The 21,823-nt window shown below is 45.7% G+C and overlaps 1 protein-coding gene across 3 annotated transcripts in view; it reads right to left on the bottom strand.

Annotated features, from left to right (window-relative positions):
- TMEM132C (transmembrane protein 132C) overlaps positions 1 to 21,823 on the bottom strand; it is a 194,258-nt gene that overhangs the window by 119,429 nt on the left and 53,006 nt on the right. For all 3 annotated transcript variants that reach the window (XM_032127729.1, XM_032127730.1, XM_032127731.1), the window contains exon 2: positions 18,585 to 19,473. In XM_032127729.1, coding sequence (XP_031983620.1) covers positions 18,585 to 19,473 — 889 coding nt within the window. The remainder of the gene's footprint in view (positions 1 to 18,584; positions 19,474 to 21,823) is intronic.

The raw sequence follows: 21,823 nt of genomic DNA, 5'->3' as shown, positions 1-21,823 counted from the left end.
AAGAGCTTATATAACACACAGAGAGGAGCCAGGGAGGCACTAACACAGCTCGATGTCACTTTTCATTTGAGCTGCAGCTGTTCACCTGAACTCAGAACTCCTGGCACCTGGGAGGGGGGACTGGCAGTGGGAAGGATGGCAGGGAGACAGCGCAGGAACCAGGCTTCAAAGGCTTGTGCCGGCAGCAGCCACACCAACCATATGTCCTTAATCTGCACAGCCAAACTTGGCAGAGTTCTTTTATTACGGTTCATTTTGTGGGCTCTGCAGATCCCATAAATATTTTCCTATGCAGAGAAGCCTTGCCACATTAATTATGATAGGATTGCTTTGCTAGGCAAACGGGAGCACTGCCAGGATCTCATAATTTGGCATCTTGGTGCTTGATACTGAGAACAACTCAAATACGAGATGGAACTTTAATGCCTGCTGGATCTTTCGAGTGCACCATCAAATCTGGATCTCCAATTTATTTTTTTTTAATGCTTTCAAACTTGAAAGTGAATTCAGTGCTTTTAGAAAAGCAGGATAAATAGAAATGCTCTGAGCCAGGAACACTGTTGGCAGGGTCTGTGAAAACTCTTTCACCCATTTCTGTGAGAAAGATACTATTTTTATCCTGGGCCATCCTTAAAAAAAGACCATCCTTCAGGTTTCCTGTGTAACACAGTCAGAACAAGACTGGGAAGGGAGTCTGACAGATTTTAAATTATTATGGAAATCGCATTTTCTAAGCAAAATCTAGGTGTATCTGGAGAGAAGTCAGACTAGAAAAGGCTCATTACAATGTTTCACCCTCTTTATCATCACTCCTACAGGCAGCTCAATCTCTTAGTATCTTTGTGTTAGCAGGAATGAATTTTCTTAAATCTGTCCTCAGCTAAAAGGCCAAAACCCAATATTGACAACATGAAATTTGATGATTGCTGTGACACCAACATGTATCTGAACTGAAGTTAATGAAGACGAGACCCAGCTCTAAGGAACCCAAAGAGTGGATTCACTCCTAGGAGGAAAATTGTTTATCATCGCTCAGTGTAATAAATACCTCTAGCACAGAAATACTTGAGCCTTTTGGGACTCAGAGCTCATGAGATTTCTAGGTTTGTAGAACCCATGTCCAGCACCCACCAAGTTCAATACATAAAACCAGGTCTGCACACAAAGATCGCCTCTGTGGCAGATGACTAAATCTTTCAGCTTGACTTTAGCTGTGAAGAAATATTTAAAGAACATATTCCTCCTGGGTAAAGAAGCCCAGCAGTGGAAGAGATTTTTATCTCAATGTGTGTAAAACACAATCTGTGCATATTTAGTGCCTTATCAGTCACCCAAAACCATGGATATAGCCCTGTAAAAATAACAAAAGACAAAATCAGACCCCGCCATGGGCGCACACCTGGTTTAACTTGATGAAGAGTCATTGAATAGCTGCTGACACCCAGGCACTGCCAGCAGTCAGAGCAGGGGGATTTGGGCAGTTCATCACCTGGGGCAGGGCAGAGCTGTGCAGGAGTCCTGAGATCTGTCCCTGGCACCTCAGAGCCCCTCATCCTCACAGGCACACGTCTGCTCTCTGCAAACCCTCAGCGAAGTGACCAACTGCCAAGCCCCTGCTCCTCCTCTCCCTCCCTGCTTTTTGGGCTAGACAGAGAAGGAAACAAAGCCAAGACAACCTTGGCATTGTCCCCATGTTTGTCACTGCTGTCTCTTGTTTCAGCTGTTAGAAGTATTTCAACATGCACAGAAAAGCAAGAGGAGCATCTGCATGGAGGGGAAGGCAAATGCTTTGACCCATAAACCCTAATCTTAGCCTAAATCTAGTCCCACATGCTGGACAACACGCTGAGAGTGACAGGGCTCTGAACAACCTGGGACAGTGGAAGGTGTCCCTGCCCACAGCAGGGGGCTTGGAGCTGGAAGATCTTTAAGGTCCCGTCCAACCCAAACCAGTCTGTGATTCTGTGATCCAAAAGTGACCCATTTAAAGAACAGGTATCAGATTTATGTATGTCCATCCAGAGCCTACTCTGGTGCTGCTAAACCCCCCTCACACATATGCACGTATTTGTACACAAATACAAACCCTTATTTCAGTGAGCACCAAGGTAAGAAACCCAGGAGGCTGCAGCCATGCCCCTGCAGGCCAGAGGCTCTCACTGAGCTACGAGCTTGCCCACCTTTGGCACCAAGGCTCTGAAAGGCTTGTATCAATCCTGCTGACTGCAATCCCTTGATGACAGCCCCCACGGGTGTTTTAAATGCACTTAGCTTGATGAGGTCTCACTGGATTGTTTGCTTTTTCAACCACTCTGCGTTAGGGAGAGTGGAACATAAGCCTGGCCAGCTCTCAGGAGTTCCTTTATTGATCCCCACTCTCATCCTGAAGGTGGTGAAGCTCCCACTGACATCAATGAGAGCTCTTGGCCTGTGTGAGAGATGAGTGTGCCATATGTTTATTTAAAAATAAACAAAGTGAACTGAATCAAAGAGAGGGGTGGGTGTTTGGGAGGACTATTTGGGAAAAAAAAAAAGGGAAAAATTGCTTTATTCCAGCCCAGGAAAGGCTCTGGGACCAGAATGGTTCAGTGATTAGGGGCTGATTTGACTTCATCCTATCCCTGCTTCAAATTTCAGCTCTGCTAATGGATATTTTTTGGAAAGCACAGCCAGAGAGGATTCCCGAGTTACTGCTACCCAAATGTTTTCTGTAAGAGCCAAGCAGTTTTAATAACCATTTTCAATAACTACAAACCTCAGGTGCTTTCAGGCCTGTTGCACCCTACAGGAAGGTTTTACAATACAGGCCATCACCAGTGTCCCTTCTCCTGCAGACCTTTGTTCAGACACCATAACCCCTGAAAAAGATTTCTCTTCATCACCTTGTCCTTCTTTCTCTTTCTAAAAAAGCAATAACATGATTTTTTTTATTACCGAGCTCTTTTAAAACTTCAAATACAGCCAATAGGAGAAAACAAAAAAAATAACTACAAAAGGCAGGAATCAGAAGTCTCACAGCTGAAACTAATAGAGACCATATTTATGTAAGTATGTGTATTTAAGTGTTTCAAGTTTAGGGTAAGATACCCTTTGCCAAAAAATGTGGCAGCTATATTTGCTAGTCTCTATGGGAAATGTTATAAAGAATCAAAAGCAAACAAATTTTCCTTTCAAATAAACTTGACCCGTATGTTTCAGACATGTGTTTCCCTTTGAATCCCTGTCCCCCTTTGATGGTGTTACATACTTTCCCCTCTTTAAGAGCAAATACTCTGTTGTTACAGCAATTCTTTCCCTCAACTCTACCACGAGGGCCCCAGTGCTTTCCAAGCCCCGGGCTTGCAAGTCCTCCCTCCTTTGGCCACAGCTTCTCCAGGGGTGCCCTAAGCCCTTGCAGTGGTCCTGAGGCAAACTCTGGCTACTGCACTGCCATCACTGCAGCTGGGGAAACATAATCCTAGTGGCATAAACCTCAGTGTGGAGGGAAACAGGACTCACTGGTGAATGGTCTGTGATCTCCTGCCCTTTTATGTTCTCTCTCCTTGCACTCACTGATGCCCTTTTTTCCCCAAGCAATTTGTGTGGGATTAGCTCTTGCCTTCCTCCTCTAGCTAGGAGGAGAATTTTTTAAGATATCTGAAAAACCCCCCTTGTCTCAACTGCAGCTTACACAACTTTTGGGTGGTTTACAACATTCCTGTTAGTTTGGAAATGAACACCACCCAACCTAACACACTGGGCCAACAGGCTGCCAAAGCACCACACTGGGCTGTTCAGCAGGATTGAATGAGAATATAAACAAGTAAGTAATTCCTGCTAATCTCTGGACACTGTTCATCTGGATAGCATGCATGGAAGGAAAAAATCCTATCTGGTCTGCTTTGCAGGGTGAAACAGATAAGACAGCTCTCAGGAGAATTTCACCCTGCAAAATGAACGAGGGAGGATCTGCCAAATCAGTTCATGTGTCATCTAAAAGCTAAGCCTATTCAATTTCTTGTACAGGCCAAAGGCTGCAAGAGAAACCTCTTTTATTGCTCATCTTCCCACTTTCCCCTTCCATCCATCCATCCATCCATCCATCCACAAGGGAAATACATTTCTCCCTTACTCAGCCATCGCACAGGGACTCAGAATCAGCTCTGAGCTTGGGGAATGCACATCCAGAAGAAAGGCTTGGGAATGCCATGGCCTCTGCACGCAGGCAGCCAGGATGGCAGGATGGGAACACAAACACCAGCCCTGGAAAAAGGGAACATTGCCTTTTGTTAACTCTGTTAGATCTGTCCTCTGCTTGTACAACCACCTTCCTTGAGGCTCAACACTTGTCAAAGTATATACCTGATACAATATATAAATAATGCATTTTAATTTTTATATTTCATCTCTATTATATTCACATTGTACACAGAAATATCTTAACAGTAGGCTCACTGCCCAGTGAGATGCCCTTTGTCGCTAACAAATTTTCATTCAATAAGCAAAAAACCCCAGAAAACACCAGGAAAACCTTTCTGATAAATGTGCCTGTTCACAGGGCTTTCACTAGCTGGGTTCAGAATGACAAATGAAAGCTTCAGATCCATTTTTTGTTTTCAATAAAAATCTTGTTTAACAGTGTCATGAATATTCATGTTTTTGGCACAGCTCCAGAGTAAGCAAGAAGAGCCAACTCAGACAAGAAAACAAGAGTCCACTTGGCTCTACAAAAGGATGCACTGGGCGTTGGACACTAAAGCACGCACTTAGGCAAAGGTATAAATCAAACTTTGCTGGGACTGTGCTTAAATGGAAATACATTCCCCCAACACCAAAAGCCACCTGTTGATATGCAAAAGTAACAACGCTGGGCAGCAGCTCCTGACTGAGCCCCAGAGCCCAGTGGCAGCAGGAACACGTCCTGCACCCACAGCACAGCAGCACAGAGGCTGGGGAGCTGCTGGTGGCAGGGGACCCAGGGTTAGCTGGCATGAGGTGACCCAAGCCAGCACTTGTGGAGGTCCTTGGGCTGTCGCAGATGTGCTGCCTCTGAAAAGTGCTGCCTGCACACCTCCAGCTCCTGTCCCTGGTGCTGAGGGCACAGGGCTGTATAAACTGAGCTCTTTTGGAGGCACTCGAGCAGCTGTCTGCAGTGCTGGTATTTAGGTGGTCACAGGCTGGAACCGACCTAAACTTTGTGCTACAGTAAGAGAAAAGATGACACCTCGCTCCCCCTTTTGCCTCCTGCATGGAAGAGTGCCAACCCCTCCCAGAGGGATCACCAGATCTGCTGGAGTGGGCTCAGTGATGCAGTCCCAGGAAGCTGCTCCGTGTGAGACAGGATCAACGGAGCAGCCACACGCTGCAGCCTCACGCAGAGGCTCTGGGACAGCCTCTTCCCCCAGGCCCTGCTGCTTTGATGGCTGCACAGCACCACCCACTCTGAGGGAACGCGCTTTGCACGGATTCATGCACCGAACGCGGAACTCGCTTCCTTAACAGCAAAGGATCAGGGACAATTTGCTTAGAAGGTTATTAGTTTAGAGAAGTCAAACTCATTCCCACCGTTTTTATTTTCAAGCCTGACCACATGGAAATTTAATATACAAACACTGAACTTTGGTAAGATCCTGCCCCCCCCTCAGCACACGCTGGGCAGATGATGCTACTGCTGCACAAGCCAGCCCCAGCGTTACACAGCAATGCAGCTCTCACGCTGCCTTTCATCAGACACGAGAAACTGCAGCTCCAATCTCCATATTCCTCTCCCCAGTGAGAATGTAAGGAGTGGAAGGTGCAGGTAAAGCAAAAAGCTGATCAGGCTGCTTAAAAGGCAAGAAAGACTTAGTCAAACAGCTGGGTTCATGGAATGTAAATGTCGAGTTCTAGTGCAACCAACTCATTCACTTACATCAATTTACCTGTATCAGAATAAACTACTTAACTGAAATGAAAATTGGAAAGAAAAAAAAAAAAGTCTGACTATTAAGAACAATCAGCTTTACCCACCAGGTCAGCACCACTCACTTGGAATCTTACAAGAAACATTTCTCTAAGGGTGCTTTAAGCCTTAGAAACACACTGGAAAGACGTTAAGAAGCATAAATTGCCAGATTTTAAGAATTTCCTATAAAAATCAATCCAGATTCCAATTTTCTCCAAAATACCCATCTGAAATGAATTCCCACACATAGCTCTTTCTACTCTGAATGATGAAGCTCTAATATAAAACAGAGAATAGCTGATCTTTTTTATTTTTTTTTCCAGATACTAAGAACATGCTCAGATTAAGTGAAACTCACTTTGTGCTTCTTATTTTTCTTTCTTTTTTACGTTTCTGGAAAAGACAAAAGGTAAAACCAGTTATCCATTAAACAAACACTTGAGTACACTTCAGACTGGCAATTGTGAATTTCAATACAACTGACTAATTTTCCTACGTTTGGAACGACTCCATTACCACAGTCCTTGTGCCTTTTCCCCCCTTTTCTTTCATGATGCTGAATCAGTCGAGTACTTGGTAAAAAGGCAAACCACAGAACAAATATAACCAGTCCAGGAGGCCCCTTAAGCACCATTCAAATAACTATCAAAGTATCATTCCTTATCTTTTTAGATGTTTTTTTGAGCAGAGAAGGACACACGGATGTTTCACTTGCTTTTGCTGTGAATCTGTTAAATTTCCTCCTTGAATAGCCAGGACTTAGATAAAAACACATTACAGGAACGAGCAGCAGTGGGATGTGTGGAGGCAGATATAATTATGCAGCACAACAGGACAATCATTGCCTTTCTGAGCAAGCAGAGCTTCCTAGAACAATAAGTTCTCAACCATTTCCCATTCCCTGGAATTGCTCTTGCATCCAGCTGAGATCTGGCCATGACTCACCCTCATTTAGGGATATGAGAACAAGAGAGTTGTTATGATATAAAAACAAGAGTGGCTCTTCCTACTGAGCCCTCTTACCTAACACATGTCCTGTACAGTGCAGGACATCCCCAAAACGACACCTTCTGGTCCTGGTTCTACTGTCATGGAAAAAGGAGTATCCCCAAAGCAAAATCATCAGCAATATTTAAAACACAGCAAACACAGAAATAGCCCTGCAGAAGCATCAAAGCACCATCCCATCGAACAGGTGAGCACTTAAACCCTTTCACTGCAGTGCCAGCACATCCCCACCTGCAGGATGAACAGCATTTCATAGCACAATCCTGATCTGGAGAGTCCCTGCTCGTGAGGACACCCAGCTATGCAGGAAAGCCTCGTGCAGAACTGGGGCTCACAGCCTCAGCCCTGCAAACACTCCTCTCCAGGCACAGCATCTTTAATGCCAGCACTCCAATAACGTGGGCTGTCAGAGTAAACTCTGCTGGATTTCAGTGCAAGGTGGTACAGAGCCATTTCCTCCTGGGAAACCCTGGTAAGAGTTAACAGAGAGGAGCCTAAGAGGGCTGTAGAGATGTTTAATGAGGTTCCATCTGAGTCACTCTACAATCATACAGAATGCAACACAGAACATGCAAGCCTCTTCTTGCAGATAATGATTAGAATTTTTAATTATTCCTTTTTTTTTTTTTTTTTACCCAAAGATGAAAAGATAATTGCCGCATTTATCAGATAATTGTAATAGGGAGCAGGGAAAACCCTAGAAAACACTTGCGGAAAGACTTTTTCCAGGAGAATTTTTCCTTTCAAGAAGAGCCAGAGCTCACAGCTGTCCCTGGCAGGGGTGTCACAGGGGTGTGGGGACTCCAAGCAAACTGCCCATGCTGGGAGGAACTGCTAACACTTTATTCTGCATCTGCATCCCTCACAGAGGATCTGAGGAACAGCAGCCCAGGGGGAACTGGGTAGCAGAGGCTCACAGAGGGGACTGAGGCTACTGCAGTTTTGTAGAGCTTCTCATGAGACATTTGGGGTTTTAAGGCAGCAAAATAGAAGTACCAACACAGGGAAAGAACTGCTATTCCCTTCATTAGTGTTCACAAAAAGGTTGGGAGGGATTTTGAGCAACTGCCAAAAGTTCATGGGATCAATTCCACTTCAAAATGGAGCTGTTTAAGAGCAAAAACAAAGTTCACATGCCTCATCTGCTGTTAGATCCCAGTCCCCCTAAGCACTTACCAGCCCACAGCCAGGGACTGTTTCCACCCTGAAGCATCTGAAATCTAATTAAACACGGGCAGGAGCAAAACCAGAGTTGAAGTAGCTGACATAAAACCAGGCGTGTGCCGAAAGGTGACACCAGTTACACACCAGGGCAGGAGCCTTGCAGTTCTCATTGCTCTCCACCCAGCACAACCATGACGTATTTGCACAGCTCTGGCATCCATTAGGTGTGCAGAGTGAATAAAAAGGACACGTTGCGCTGGGGTTTATGTCAATGTTTTCTTTGAGTAAGAAATAAACCAGCAGTTACCATAGCAATGGACAGGGAGCCCATCACCTGATTCTAGGAAAATTAAAGAATGCAGGCTGGAGATGACAGCACAGCCCCACTTCAGTAACACAAGGAGGGGTGAGGCATATTAATTTCTGCACAACTATTCAAGATTTCTTTCAAGATCTTTCAGAAGATATTAACATTTACCAGCTGTCACTATCTACAACCAGCTGATAAAATCTTCATTCAACCCTCTCAGTATTTCTGCCCAGTACAAATCACAGTAGCATTGTCTCAGATAGATAAGAGGAGAATTCTTCAGCAGTACCCTCGAGTCTGGCAAAGGGAGATTACACATCTTCCTCACGTGTTGTGTCCAGGCTGGACTGTCGCCTGCAATATCCTCTCCAGGGCTCTGAACAACTTGATTCAGGGTGCTGACACTCCACCAGGAGGGTCACTGGGGAATTCCTGTGAAGCTCAGTGTCACCCAGCTCAGATCCTGAGGGACCAGATGCCCATGTTCTGGTGCTTCCCTCCAGAGACTCTGCTGCGAGGCTGAGCTCCTTCGGGCTGGAATCACCACTCTCATGGATCCTGAGGACAGCAGCACCCACCCACAAACCAAAGTCCTGCCTCAAGAACCCAAAGCCACCTCCTTGAACACTTCTGGGATGTTTCCTGCGAGGCTGTGACCCTCCTGTCCCCACAGCTGACTTGTGACACTCTGCCTGCTCTTTCTTGTGTTCGCCCTGAGCCTCTGCTCGGGGCAGCTCTGGTCTCTTCACAGTGCCCTGGGCTGACAAATTTAATTACAGCTTTAACACCAGCCTTTTATCATCTTTTGTCTCAAAAGCCAATGTTACAAGGGTACATTGTCCACAGTCGTCATCATACAACCAACGGTGACTGAGTACATACCAAAAAAATGGTTTCATCATTCCTTTCTACTGGAAAACTGTAATCAGGCTGCTATGGAAGGGAAAATCAGAAGCTGCTGCTAATGTGGCCTCTCATGGATGTCTTGAATCCAGAGGAATAAGGTAGCCTAAAGCCTGTGAATATTCTCATTCTTTTTGACAGGACTAAATTTGGGCCCGTTCCTAAGTGACAGGCTCCTGCTGTGGGCTGGTGTTTCCTTTCCACAGGAAGAGCTCTCAATGCAATCAAGGCTTTTTCTAAGCTAGACATAACCTCAAGCAGAAAAATATTTTTGTTGCTACTGGTGGCATCCGTAGAACCTGCTGAGACCAGGCACAGCGAGTGACTCAGTGACTCCAGCAATTACCATCACAGCACCTCATTTTCTAAAAGCTATAGCAAAGCTCATAGCCCTGAGTAAGCAGCCATGCAATCCACAGGAAAACTTAGTTTCCTCAAAATAGGACCCACCAATGTCCAGTATGCCAAATAAAGAAGGTCAGTTACAACAGTTTTGCCTCAGTGATCACCTGTAGGGCTGAACTTCCCTGCCCAGCACTCAGGGGGTGATTGAAAGACTGACTTTATGGTCTGGTCTGTCAGACACTCTTACCTGCACAACCAAGTTGTGATTCATGATGCACAACTATTTATGTGTTCTGGTTAACAACTCATCAGGGAGGCTGAGGAACCGAGCTCTACAATTTGGGAAGTGCCACATATTCCCCTTAATGAGCCTGTCTGTCTTGTACAAAGTGCTGGGTCTCGTGGCACTTTGGAAATGAAGGGTTACATCTTAGAGCCAGAGCTTGTATGAAGAAGAGATTCTTTTAAGCAGCACGACAGCTGAAAACGCAGAGGGCTGTGTCTGAAGTGCTTCCCCCCATTTCTCTTTTCTCCCAAGACCCATGCTATTTCTCAAGTCTTCCTTTCTCTAGTCTTGCTGATCTAAGCAGCAATATGAAAACCTAAAATGATGTCGTTGGAGATGATTAGGCTGTTAGTGCAAATTAACCCCCTGGCAGCGTTGCTAATATAGACACTTTGTAACACACCAGGAACCAGGCAAACAAACAACAAAAATGCTCAATTTCCTTTTAACCCAGTCTCATCTAAACGATGAATTAATCAGCTCTTCTGTGTATTCAAAGTCTGTAGAAAAGCAGCTTGCTTTTCAAGAGAATACTACACAGAACAACACACGCCTCCCTCAAGAGACAGCACATCCAGGGCAGGGTAGGATTTCAAGGAAATACACCCAAGGGGGTCCTGAAGGAAATGGTGGCAAAAATTGGAGTCAAACATTCTGTAATTTATAGGAAAGCTCAGCATTCTGCAGAAATTAACTCCTCAGAGCTGCTCTTCCTGACATCCTTGTGACTTTTGTGGAAGTTTTAACTGCGAAGTGCCATAAGAACATATAAACAATGTAATTTCTTTGTGCCTGTGCTGTCATGAGTGAGGAGCAGCATTCTGCCTGAACAGAAGCTCCAATCAGTCTGACATAAGCACCAGTAAAACAATAAGCCCATCAGATTTTACAGTTCTGCTAGCACAGGTACCTGCTCTTGGATTACTCCCCGTTCATCCTTCTATCCCAAATCCTCCTCCCTGCAAGCTCTGAGCTGGGGGCTACTGAGGTCCCTCCCAGGATGATTCCAGCAAGTCCCTCGTGCTTCTGCAGCTTTCACAGACGCACTGAGGTTTTAAAGCCTCGTCATGCCATTTTTCTCAGGGATGCTCATTTCCATTCAGACCCACAAGCTCACACACTTGCCTGCTTACAGGGGCCCTGGAACCCAACAGCTTGTCAGATAATCACACCGAGGATTCCCAGGAGATCCCCTAATGCATCAGATCACAGCCTCCTCCAGACAGCCAGAAAACATTATCTTGATTCAGTTGAACTCCCTGTAGAATGGAATTTCCCTCCTTACTGCTGGTTTGGGGTTTACGCAGTGTGATCTTCTAACGAGCCACCATTGTCACTAATTAGGCAGGGAACCAAGGATTTAATTAACGCTTGTAACTTGAGTCACACAAGTGGCTAATAGTCTAAACAGGAATAAAGTAGCGGTGCCTTATCTCATCTCTACACAGCCTTGCTCGGGTTTTACAGAGCTGGGGCTGTGGGGAAAGGCTGCAGGGTCTCCAGCGGGACAGGAGCCAGAGGCACCAGCGAGCATCAGCAGCAGTGGGGAAGAAGCCAGGAATGACCTCACCAATTTGGCAAAACTAGAGGGGACGGGAAGGGAAACGACTCACACGAGGGGATTTTAACAGGACACCTCAATATGAATTCCTGAAACTCCAGCATGCCACGTGCACTGGCCAGAAGTTAAGCCAGCCCTCGGCTCCTGCACATGAGGCAGCACTGACAGCCAGACACTCTCTGGCTGACTGCTGATGCAATGGTTTTGTTCTCTCCCATTCATGACCAATCCCTACAATCGCCCCCATCTATTTCTTCTACTTTAATCTACTTAATCAACACATTAGGAAAAGTTTTCAAAAACATACAAGCCTGAAGTGCCAAAGTCCAAATCTATTTTATAGTTATAAATATATATGTATATATATCATATATTTCTATATAGTTCAGATTTGTCTACAGTTACATGGAGATGGCCATGGCCCTGGCTCAAAGAACACAAAGATCCACATTTTGGGAATGCCTGCTTCCACCAAACAGACACTTCAGTCAATTCTTGCAAGGCTTCTGTGTGACAGAATCCACTTTACAGGAGCTCATCCAGGTGTTGAGGGTAATGTTTTCAAAACGGAGGCTACAACTTGAGTACTCTGTGGACTTCAGCACCACTGAGCTTCACTGCTCAGCTGCTGATCACAGCAGGGTCTGAAGTCTCCTCCTGGTTCCCTGGCTGCAAAGCTGTGCTCCAGCGACTCAGTCTTGCTCAATCAGCGAAGGATTTCCCAAGTATGGAACACAGAATCAGCCTTCTAACCATAAATCCATAGTTTATTCTCAGTACTAAGGAGTACCTTTGAGAGGCATCAAGAGAATTGTTCAAAAGGTTTCTCAGGGACCGCAGTTTTTTAAAGGCATTTAAGGAGTCAAGGGAAGAGTGTCTGTTTTCTCTTTTCTAGGTAGCTTCTATTTCAAGTTAGTAATTAGTTCCTTTAAAAACTTTATTAAGCAGGACCCGCTGCTACCACAGTGAGCCCTTCCTCCTTCACTTGTTCTGGTGAGCAGCACCTTTCTGAGCCCCTTTTGAAGGACAGAAGGACATCCTCCCCAGTTTAGCAGCTCTGAGAACGAGTCATTAGTTTGGAGGACCCAGCTGCCTCCGGTGTGACACCAATGTCCCTGAAAAGTGCCTGCTAAGGGCTAATGAAATTAAACTGGAGCGAGATGCCACTCTCTCAAAATAGCATTAACACACTCCCTTCTTTGAAGTATTTTTTACATCACAAATGCTTTTTAAAGCTACACTGGGAAATATTTCCCCTTTTACTGTCAGTTCTCTTGTAAATGGTAATTAAGAGTGCTCCAGCAGACTGCCCCCTTTGCTTACTGGAGCAGAATACCCAAACTGATGGCACCAGAGCTATGAATTTACTTAGGAGAAATCTTAACAAAGCACTTGCAAGGTGCTGCTGTACCTCAGCACTTGCTAAAACCATAATCCCCCCCAGTGTCAGGACTTGTGAATGATTTAGTGCTGCTTTTGCTGTGTAATGCACAAACACCCTCTGAGCTCAGTGCGCACGCAGGGCATGGCCCAGCTCCTCCTCAACCCCGATCAGCCCAGAAGCAGAAGATGTAAGCAGGGATAAAGTGATATTCCTGAAGTATCAGGAAGTCCTCAACAGGAGCAAGAAGAGAACCCAGGTCTCCACTTCCTAATTAGTGCACAATAATAGAGCACTCCTTTTCCTTCAATAACCTGGCTCCACTGTAGATGTGCAGCTGAATTGTTACTAATCATTCTACAGAAGAGAAAATAAAACAAAAAAGTAAACCAATAAGACTCAAAGTTTCACAAGGCTGAACACCAGCTAATGAAGTATATAAACCTCAGTCAATGAAATATATGAAACCCCTTCAAGTCATAATTCACAGCTCTGGACACTTTTGCAAAGCAACTCTGGCCTAGCACCTGACTTTAGGGGTCCTATCAATGCCATAAAGCAACTTAATTTTCCAATTAGAAGTATATCCTCAAATAATGAGACAACAAAAGCAAGTCTGGGGGATTCAAACTCCTCTCCCTTCAGATGTCACCTGAAATGCTTTCCTGCAGTGAAATCACTCTTAAATATTTAAGCAGTGCAAAGCTGCCTAGGACATGAAAAATGTTTTGTTGCAGTTCTTCCCATCTGGAGATGCACATGTACACCCAGAAGACCATCCCAAACTCTTCTCTCTTCATTTCACTCTAAGCTCTGCTGGTTTTAAATATGAATCAGTGTAAAAAAGCACACTCTCCACTTCAGAGTTGAAAAACAGCATTCCATTTACCATGGAAGACAGATACTTGGGATAATGCATCCCAAATTAGGGGTTAACAGAAAAGAGAGATTCCAGCCCTGGTTTAGGTTTTGCATGTTTTGATACCTTTGACTTCAGTTATTCATTACAAAGTCACTTGTGTTTGCCGTGATGCCACCACACTGCAGTGTCAAAAACTGATCAACCAATAACTAAGTACAGATTTCAGGCAAATTTCAGGGTGCTAAAAGTTATTTCATCATATGGTAAGATTAAAATGTCACTATCTAAAAGCAAACAGTAACTTCTTGAAAATACTACTACTTTTGGGTTTGGTTTTTTTTAGGTACAGCAGGCAGAACAGCTGAGGGCAGGGCCAAGCTCCTCGGAGAGGTTTACTCCCTTGGGAGGCTCAAACAGATCTTTCATGCAGAACAGGCAGAGTTAGTGTTGGAGATCCCCTTTTTCATGACCAATTCCTCCAAAATGGCTTTTTATATTGAGGTTCCCAAGCAGGCTGCACACAGATGTTATGACCATAGCTACCTTTTCTACCTCTGGCTGTCCTCTGGTGCTGCTCTGTCTTCCCGTGCATTCTCCTCCAGGTCTTCAGCTGTTGCCAGCACCACCCGACACAGCCCTGCTGTCAATACTCATTAGGCACTGAAATGTAAAAGCTGTCTCAGTTCATGGGTTTAATAGCTTTCCTCGCTGCATTTATCCTTTATCCTTATCCAATTTGTAGATTTATTATTACTACTCATTATCCATTGTGTTGGGTTGATTTGTTTGCTGGACAAAGGCAGCACTGATTACAACTTCCATCCCTTCCAGCACAACGAGCTGCACTGCAAAATCTGCAATAAGAAGCCTGAAGGGAAGAAACAAATGCTGCTGTGTTGTACCTCTTTTCTCTAATCAGGATGTAACAACTTCATCCCCTTTTTCTGTACTTATCCTGCTCAATACCTCCTGTAAATCAGGTTATCTGGTGGTTCCGCACCTTGTAGAGTGAGTTAGAACTGATCTGCTGCCCAGCAGAGTGACATAAAGCACTCCCACACCTTCTGCTTGGCCCTGGGCTGTACAGTGCTCAGATCAAATGTGGCATGACATGCCACGAGAAACAGCTGGCAGGATCCTTCCGTGGTGTAGTACCTGGAGAAGTATTTGGAGCTCCAGAACAAACACAGCAAAGCACACGGGGCAGCCTTTTCAGAGCTGCCTGGTGCCTTCAGCTCACCCCTCCTCCTCGCCTTCAGGTACCCCAGCAATCCCATGCAGTTATGTGTAAACCTTCTGGAAGTTAACCCCACAAGAATACCTCATTTTCAGTATGGTTAGGGTTCTTCCCCTTTTCTGTAGCCTGCTGGGTGTGAGGGCAGTTCAAGAAAGCATTCAGGAACAGGGTCATGCCCTAAGGATTTTGCTTTCTAATCCTCACAGACAATACACCCAAAATGATGACTCAGATTAGAAATGAGTGTAACAGCCCTTGGAGAGGTGACAATCAATCCTGGTAGCTCTGCTGAAGCCAGTGGTAGCAATTTGTGACAGCTCTGGGAAGGACACAAGACCTCGATGATCTTCATTTTAAAAATTGCTGGGTTTTTTAATTTTCTTTCCTGTGCTGATGTTTCTTTCCTTCTGCTCATACTTTACCAACTGCTAGAGGTAACAGTAATTTTCCTTACTGTGCAATCAGCAGCAAGTGTAATTCATCTCTCTTTTGGGAGCCCAGAAATCCAGTGGTAGGAAAGCAGGGCAATATTTTCCTCCCCCTTCTCTATTCTTCCATCTCTTTTATCAAGGTTTTCCCATTTGTATTACTGTTGATAATGTAAGGCAAACCTGAAACCCCTTCCATGAGAGGAAATCAAAGTCCTTCAGTACCAGGACTGAACACTCCTGAGGGTGATGCCGACCAACTGTTTGCACTTTCTGTTTTGTGTATAGAAAATGCCTGTAAAGACCTACCAGAGGTGACACAGCAGGACAGGAACAGGACCTACAACCTCTCAGGATGGTCTGAATTGTTCCCACAACAGTCCTGTGCTCACTGGGTACATGAAAGGAAGAGCTGTGTTTATCCACACAGTGCTCCTACAGCCTTAATGCACTACCCTGCACACCCCACCTCGCTCCCTGCCATACCAGTCATCCTCCTGGACTTCACTGGTGTTCCTGGGCTGATAAACTCACACAGTACCAGGATGCTGAATTAAGACACAATTTAAGAACATGTTTCAATTGCCGTGATTTGTGGCTATGAGGTCATTTAGACCAGTCTACTTCCCTTTTGCCAGAGAAGATTTGTAGCTATTATTTCCCCCCCCCCCCCCCCAGCAATGATCACATGCTGTTTGCTTCAGCTCTCCATGCTGCAATACCTCAATGAATAATATACAAGGAGCAGAAAATAAACAAGCCCACTGTGCCCGGGGATAATGTGTGGTGTGTTTTTCTTTAGGATGATTAAATGTGAGTGCATGTCATAGGATGTAGGGCTTGCTCCGCCGGGAACCCAAGAGGATGAGAGCACGCAGCTCTCTCCAAGCAGGCAAATGGCCACGGAGAAGGTTAAGGGGACCCCCAGGCAGGCCCAGCATATGCACTGCTGCTCCGTGGCTGCTCTGCTCTCTGGGCTCTTTCTGAGACACAGACACTCCATGGGTTCCTGGCTCACACTCCTTCCCTTCCACACCTTGGAAGTTGCACCGAAGACGACAGATTTCCACCCAGGAAGCTTCACTTGGCTTTGCCAGCCTTTCACCAGCCCTCTGCCACTGAAACCACCTTTGCAGCCAACAGAACAAGCCACAGAGCTCATGGGATGGTCCCACACAGCCTCTGCCAGCAGGATCACCTGTCCCTCCCCACTACAGTGGCAGGAAAGCAGTAAAACCCATTTCTTTTACATGGAGTTACCCTCCCGGACACCTTAAACAAAGCTCCCATTTCGTGCCTTAGCAGCTGCACAGATCCACAGCTCCGGTAGATCCACAAGCCCACCATGCCTGTGAGACAGATTTCAAAACCAAGATTGCTTTGGAATATCTCACATTCATTTTCTTGCCTTGGTCGTGGAGAGGAGGAAGCACCCTGAAGAGTGCTGGCTTCTAGAAAGTCAGTCAGCCCTGTACTACACCTGAAGACAACAACCACCTGCCCATCCCCACTGGAAGTAAGAAAAAGCCACTTTAAAAAAATCTTAGTTTTTCAGCCTCTTGTGTTCTTGCATCTGGTTCAAAGCAATGTTAAGCAAAAATGCAAATCTTCTTTCCACCAAAAGGGTTTTTCAGCAGGAGAACACGGTCTGAGCTCTGCATTTGTGCTGGCACAGAACCACCAATACATCAACACGAGTCAGGCTACGTAGTTCAGATAAATCAGTCACCTGATTTATCTGAAACTAAAGCCAGTCCTCTCTGTCCATAACAGCAAGTCACACAGGCAACTACCAACATCCCACATTCTCATCTCTGTCTCCTGCACCTCTCAGTCAGAATAATTTCTGGGCAAAGAAATACATGCCCAGATTTCAACAAGCTTGTTTATCTTCAACTCACTTTTCAGGAAAATAAAGGTTGTGACACTGACCTTCAGAGAGTGATCCCCACTCCCATTCACCCAACACACACCCAGCTCATTGCCTTTGGATTTCTCCTTTCACCACAGCTATGTTTGTTATGTGCAAAAGTATTCTGTTCCTACTACTCTGTGTAAAAGGATTTTCACTAGAAGAGAAGTAACAGCATCAGAAAATACTTCTGCCATGGAGGTTTCACTCAGTAAACAGGTGTCTGGGAGATTATCTCGCCAATTTAACCAAAGCTGCAAATACCAGAACGGTTCTGAGATGACGAAAATCCCCCTTTTTTCAAATAAAAGCCTTTTATCTGCCAAGCGACACTTCCTGTTCTAAAGGCTATTCTCCTCGGTAGTTGTCAACTATGTATTAATCTAATTCATATAAGCCGTAGAAATAAATACTTTCATGTGCAGAATCTTTTGGGAAACTGATTCCCTGAGGCTTTAGAGAGCAATTGTTGCTTATCACCGTGGAGATTTCCACTGAATTTAAAGCCTGGTAACAAGTTAAAAAAAGATACATCAAATTTTTCAGTGATTAACAAGTTTTCCAGTCTTTGTCATCCTCAAAGGATTTTCATCTGATCAGTAGGGGAACTGCTAAAAATGAAAATAAAAGGGAAGTGATCTGACCCAGTAAGGCAGTTCCTGTGTTCCCACTCCTGTCCAAAATAATGGCACTCACTTCTAACAGCCCCTTACAGTCAGCGGCAATATCAAACATGTTGGGCCTTATTTTAAAGGGTAGATGTGTTGCCAAAGACAAACACCGCTTAACTGCAAGGGGATAGTTAAACCCTCCCTACAGAGCTCTCCTAACAAAACCACTCTGTGTGTGGGAGAGGCAAGCTCTGCCAGAGCTCTTACAGAAAAGCAGGTAATTGAAGTTCTTCTGCATTCAAGCTCCGTGCCTGTGCAATAAAAACTTGATTTGAAAAGCGCCGTAAAGCAGAGAACTTTTCTGATGCCTTACTGTCTGTCACGGCACAGAAACGGCCCCACCAAAGCAGCGGTTCTGTACCTTGCTGCACACTGTGGGCCTGTGATAAACGGCACGGCAGACACGCTAAAAACCTCCCGGTGACGGGGGCTTTCAATCCTCGTCACGGCATGCAAAGAGGAAAATAAGATATTCCAGTGACTGGGAGCAACCATCAGTGAGGATGCACTTCAAGTTAGCTGAGATTCGGCCCACGTCCCCAACACCTTTGTGCGACACCACACCAGAAACACGCACAGCCAACCCGCCTCACCTGAGGATGAACTGCTCCACCGTGGAATTGTTGGCAATTGTCACGTAAACATTCACAACCTCCCCTTGTTTGACCGGCTTGGAGGGCAGCCACACCACAATGTTGCTGTCCAGCCGTAGCTCCGTAAGCTGGGAGGCCTCCTGGCCTCGGTAGAGGCTGACAGAGCCAATCCTCTGCAGGTGGGACGTGGTTTCATCCCCGCCGTCCTTCCCGGGCCGGATGGCGTTGCCCTTGCGGATATCCTCGGCCGTGCACTCGCCCTTCTCGTCCCCGGGCTGCACCGTGTAGTACAGCTCCACAGGGCTCCCGTCCAGCTGCTCCGCTGCCTTCTTACGGCCCGTGAGCACCGTGGGGGGGTTGAACCAGCTGGGCAGCAGCTCCAGCTGTGCCACGCAGAGCCCCAGGTCCCCCCCGAGGCGGCAGCTGCCCCGCACCTCGCGCGTCTCGCGGAAGGCGAACACGCGCAGGCAGGGCAGCCGCTCCGAGGGGCTGTACTCGTCCCAGTCCCTGCCCACGATGTAGAACAGCACCTGCACCCTGGGCTTGCTCAGGTAGATCTTGGTGCTCATGATGTAGGCCTGAAGCTTCCAGTTGTAAGTGAACTTGTTGGCGGATCCAAAAAAGTGGGACGTTAACATGAGGTCCTGGGGCACGACCTGTTCGACGGAGAAGGGGCCGTAGCTGGCGTTTAACACAGGCGGTCTCTTGGCTTTGTATGGGAAGAACGATTCCACCCTGGATTGCAAACTGGAATTTCTCATGAAGTCCTGGTTGGCTTCTCTGAGGAAGAAAGATGTCTCGGCGTTGAAGAGCCGATAGCTCACAGGTAGGTACGTTGGTAATGAAGAAAATCGCTGATTATTGTCCAAGACCCCTCGACACTCTGTCACTAATAAAAGAAAAGGTGAGTTAGATCAAGTCTGCTTATGGATTCAAAGGGACACAGCACAACTTCAGTGGAGCCACCTGCTAAGTTAGGGACAAGCATTGTTCCATGCAAAAATATTTACAGGGTAGCTACATGTTTACAGGTAGGTAATTCTTTTTTGTATTACATTTTCTGAAGAAAATAAAATGGAGCATATGTCAGGAGAGCCCAATGACCCACAGCCCCCAAGGGCTGCTCATCACCAGCCCTGCAGGAGCGCTGGCCAGCGGATCAAAGGCAGTTTCTGCTCTATGGGCAAAGAAACTGCTTTTCTAAGGACTCTCACACACACACACCCCATTTCACTGTCTGTCAAGAAACCACGCTCTTGTATTACTGTTTCTGGCACTACAGCCCACGTCTCTGTGGTGTAATATTGACAGTACCCCAATTTCCTAAGTTCTTTGAATGCAAATGGGCATCACAATCTATAACTATTTCAACAAGTCCTAATATATAAGATGGACACAGGGAATCAGCACATGCTGGCCAATTTCAAGTTTCAGCTGAACATCAGATCCCTTTTGACCTAAATGTTGTTTTCCTGGTAAGATTAACAACACTTACTGCTGAAAGGCAAAATTTGTTGTCTAAATTAGGGTAGATGACAGTGGAGAACAGTTAAAATACATGTTGATTATATCATACCACTCTCACAACCCCTCTTCTTAACTCATACTGAAGGGGTTGGCTTACAGGTACAGAAGGTAAATGAATGATGATCCATCTAGTGCTGGACTGTCTTGAGTATTTAAAAAACAGAGCTTGCCCTCAGTCCCAATGTTCTCAGGGAATCCCATCAGAATCAGGATTTAATGTTCTGTGTAGGTTCAGCTCTTTAAAGAAGAAAGGCAACCACAAGGGCAACACAGAATGCACGGATTCATCTGGAACTCAGAACACCTGAGGATCCTGAAACACCCCCCAGTGACACTGTCTCACCACCTTCCTCACAAAGGGCTGCAGCCTGGGGATTTCTGCAAATCACATTCGCTGCCCTGGTATGTCTGGCTGCTAACGTGCTAATTATGCAGTCAAATTTAATTAAATGTTTTCAAGTAGTGAATAAACAATCGATAGCTGTCATGACACCAAATGGTGCTGCTGACAGACAACCCCACTGCAGTCCTGTGGAGCGTGCAGTGCCAGAGTGCAGGGAAGGGAAGAGCTCTGGAAGGCAGGTGTGAGGTAATTAAGAAAAGAAGACGACAAATGTAGAGGAGGGGGAAATCAGAACTCTCAAAGGACGGCAGCCATAAATTTGAAATAAAGAATTAAGATGAGTTCACTCATCTTTAATTCATGCACCACCACTGAATGGTAGGAATAGTTCTCAAAAGTGAGCAAACTGCCCTGACTGGACAGAAATTTAAGCACAACAACAATAAAAAGGTAAAAATAGGAAAAGAAACAGTTAATTACCAGCACAGCACACTCTCTGTCAGGCAGAATCACATTTAAAACATAAAACATCATTTTAGCCCACTGTTACAGCCCTGCAAGTCTCCAATCCTTGGCACACATTCTAATTCTGCTGAAAAAGATGTTACAAATGCCACCTCCTGAACTGACTGATTTCCCCTTACCTGAGTCTGTCAGGCTTCCATCCCAGAGTACTCTAACACTTAAGGAACGCAAGGAAGATCCACTTTGGACCATGGACCTTTCAAGGGAAGAGGAAAACCTACAGATTTCTTTGGTCCAGGAGCAGAACAAGAACTGGGATTCCTGATGCAGGAGTTTCCTCTGTAAGCCCCCTCACCTGCCCTGGGTGGATGTGCTCACCTCCCTGCAGCCCTCTGCAAAGGGAAACCAATGACATCTTACATGACAGAGGCCAACATCCTTTTAAATTAAAACACCTGCTTGGCTAGACAAGAACCCAGCTTCTGAGTGGCCAGTTTGGCTACTGAATTTGACTTGGTGACTGATAAGAATTTCTTTCTTAGGTGTCCTGCTGCTCAGGCCAAGAGGTACCAGAGGGCAGGGGCTGTGGGCAAGGGAAGCACATGAACACTTTGTGAAGGAAAGCATGGATTGCTTTAGGCACACCGATACTGTCTGCTGAAGTGTTTCCACAGCCAGGGATACTCCAGATACGGCCCCACTGCTCCTGAGGGAATCTCTGGCTTCAACAGAGCCACGAAAAGCAGAAATAAAGTCAGCAGGCAAGTGAAGTCCTGTGATTTCAAAGGGCTGCTGGGCAGGACCTAAGCCTGAGACTTAGCAGCTGTTTCTATGCAGTTCCCAGGACTTTTGCTGTAGCACATTATCCTCAGACAGACAGTGGGCTCATTTTTGCAGGCACTTC

Source organism: Corvus moneduloides, chromosome 18 (assembly GCF_009650955.1).
Source record: "Corvus moneduloides isolate bCorMon1 chromosome 18, bCorMon1.pri, whole genome shotgun sequence".
Taxonomy (NCBI): domain Eukaryota; kingdom Metazoa; phylum Chordata; class Aves; order Passeriformes; family Corvidae; genus Corvus; species Corvus moneduloides.
Note: the sequence above shows the minus strand (reverse complement) of the source record. Positions and strands in the feature narration are given on the sequence as shown.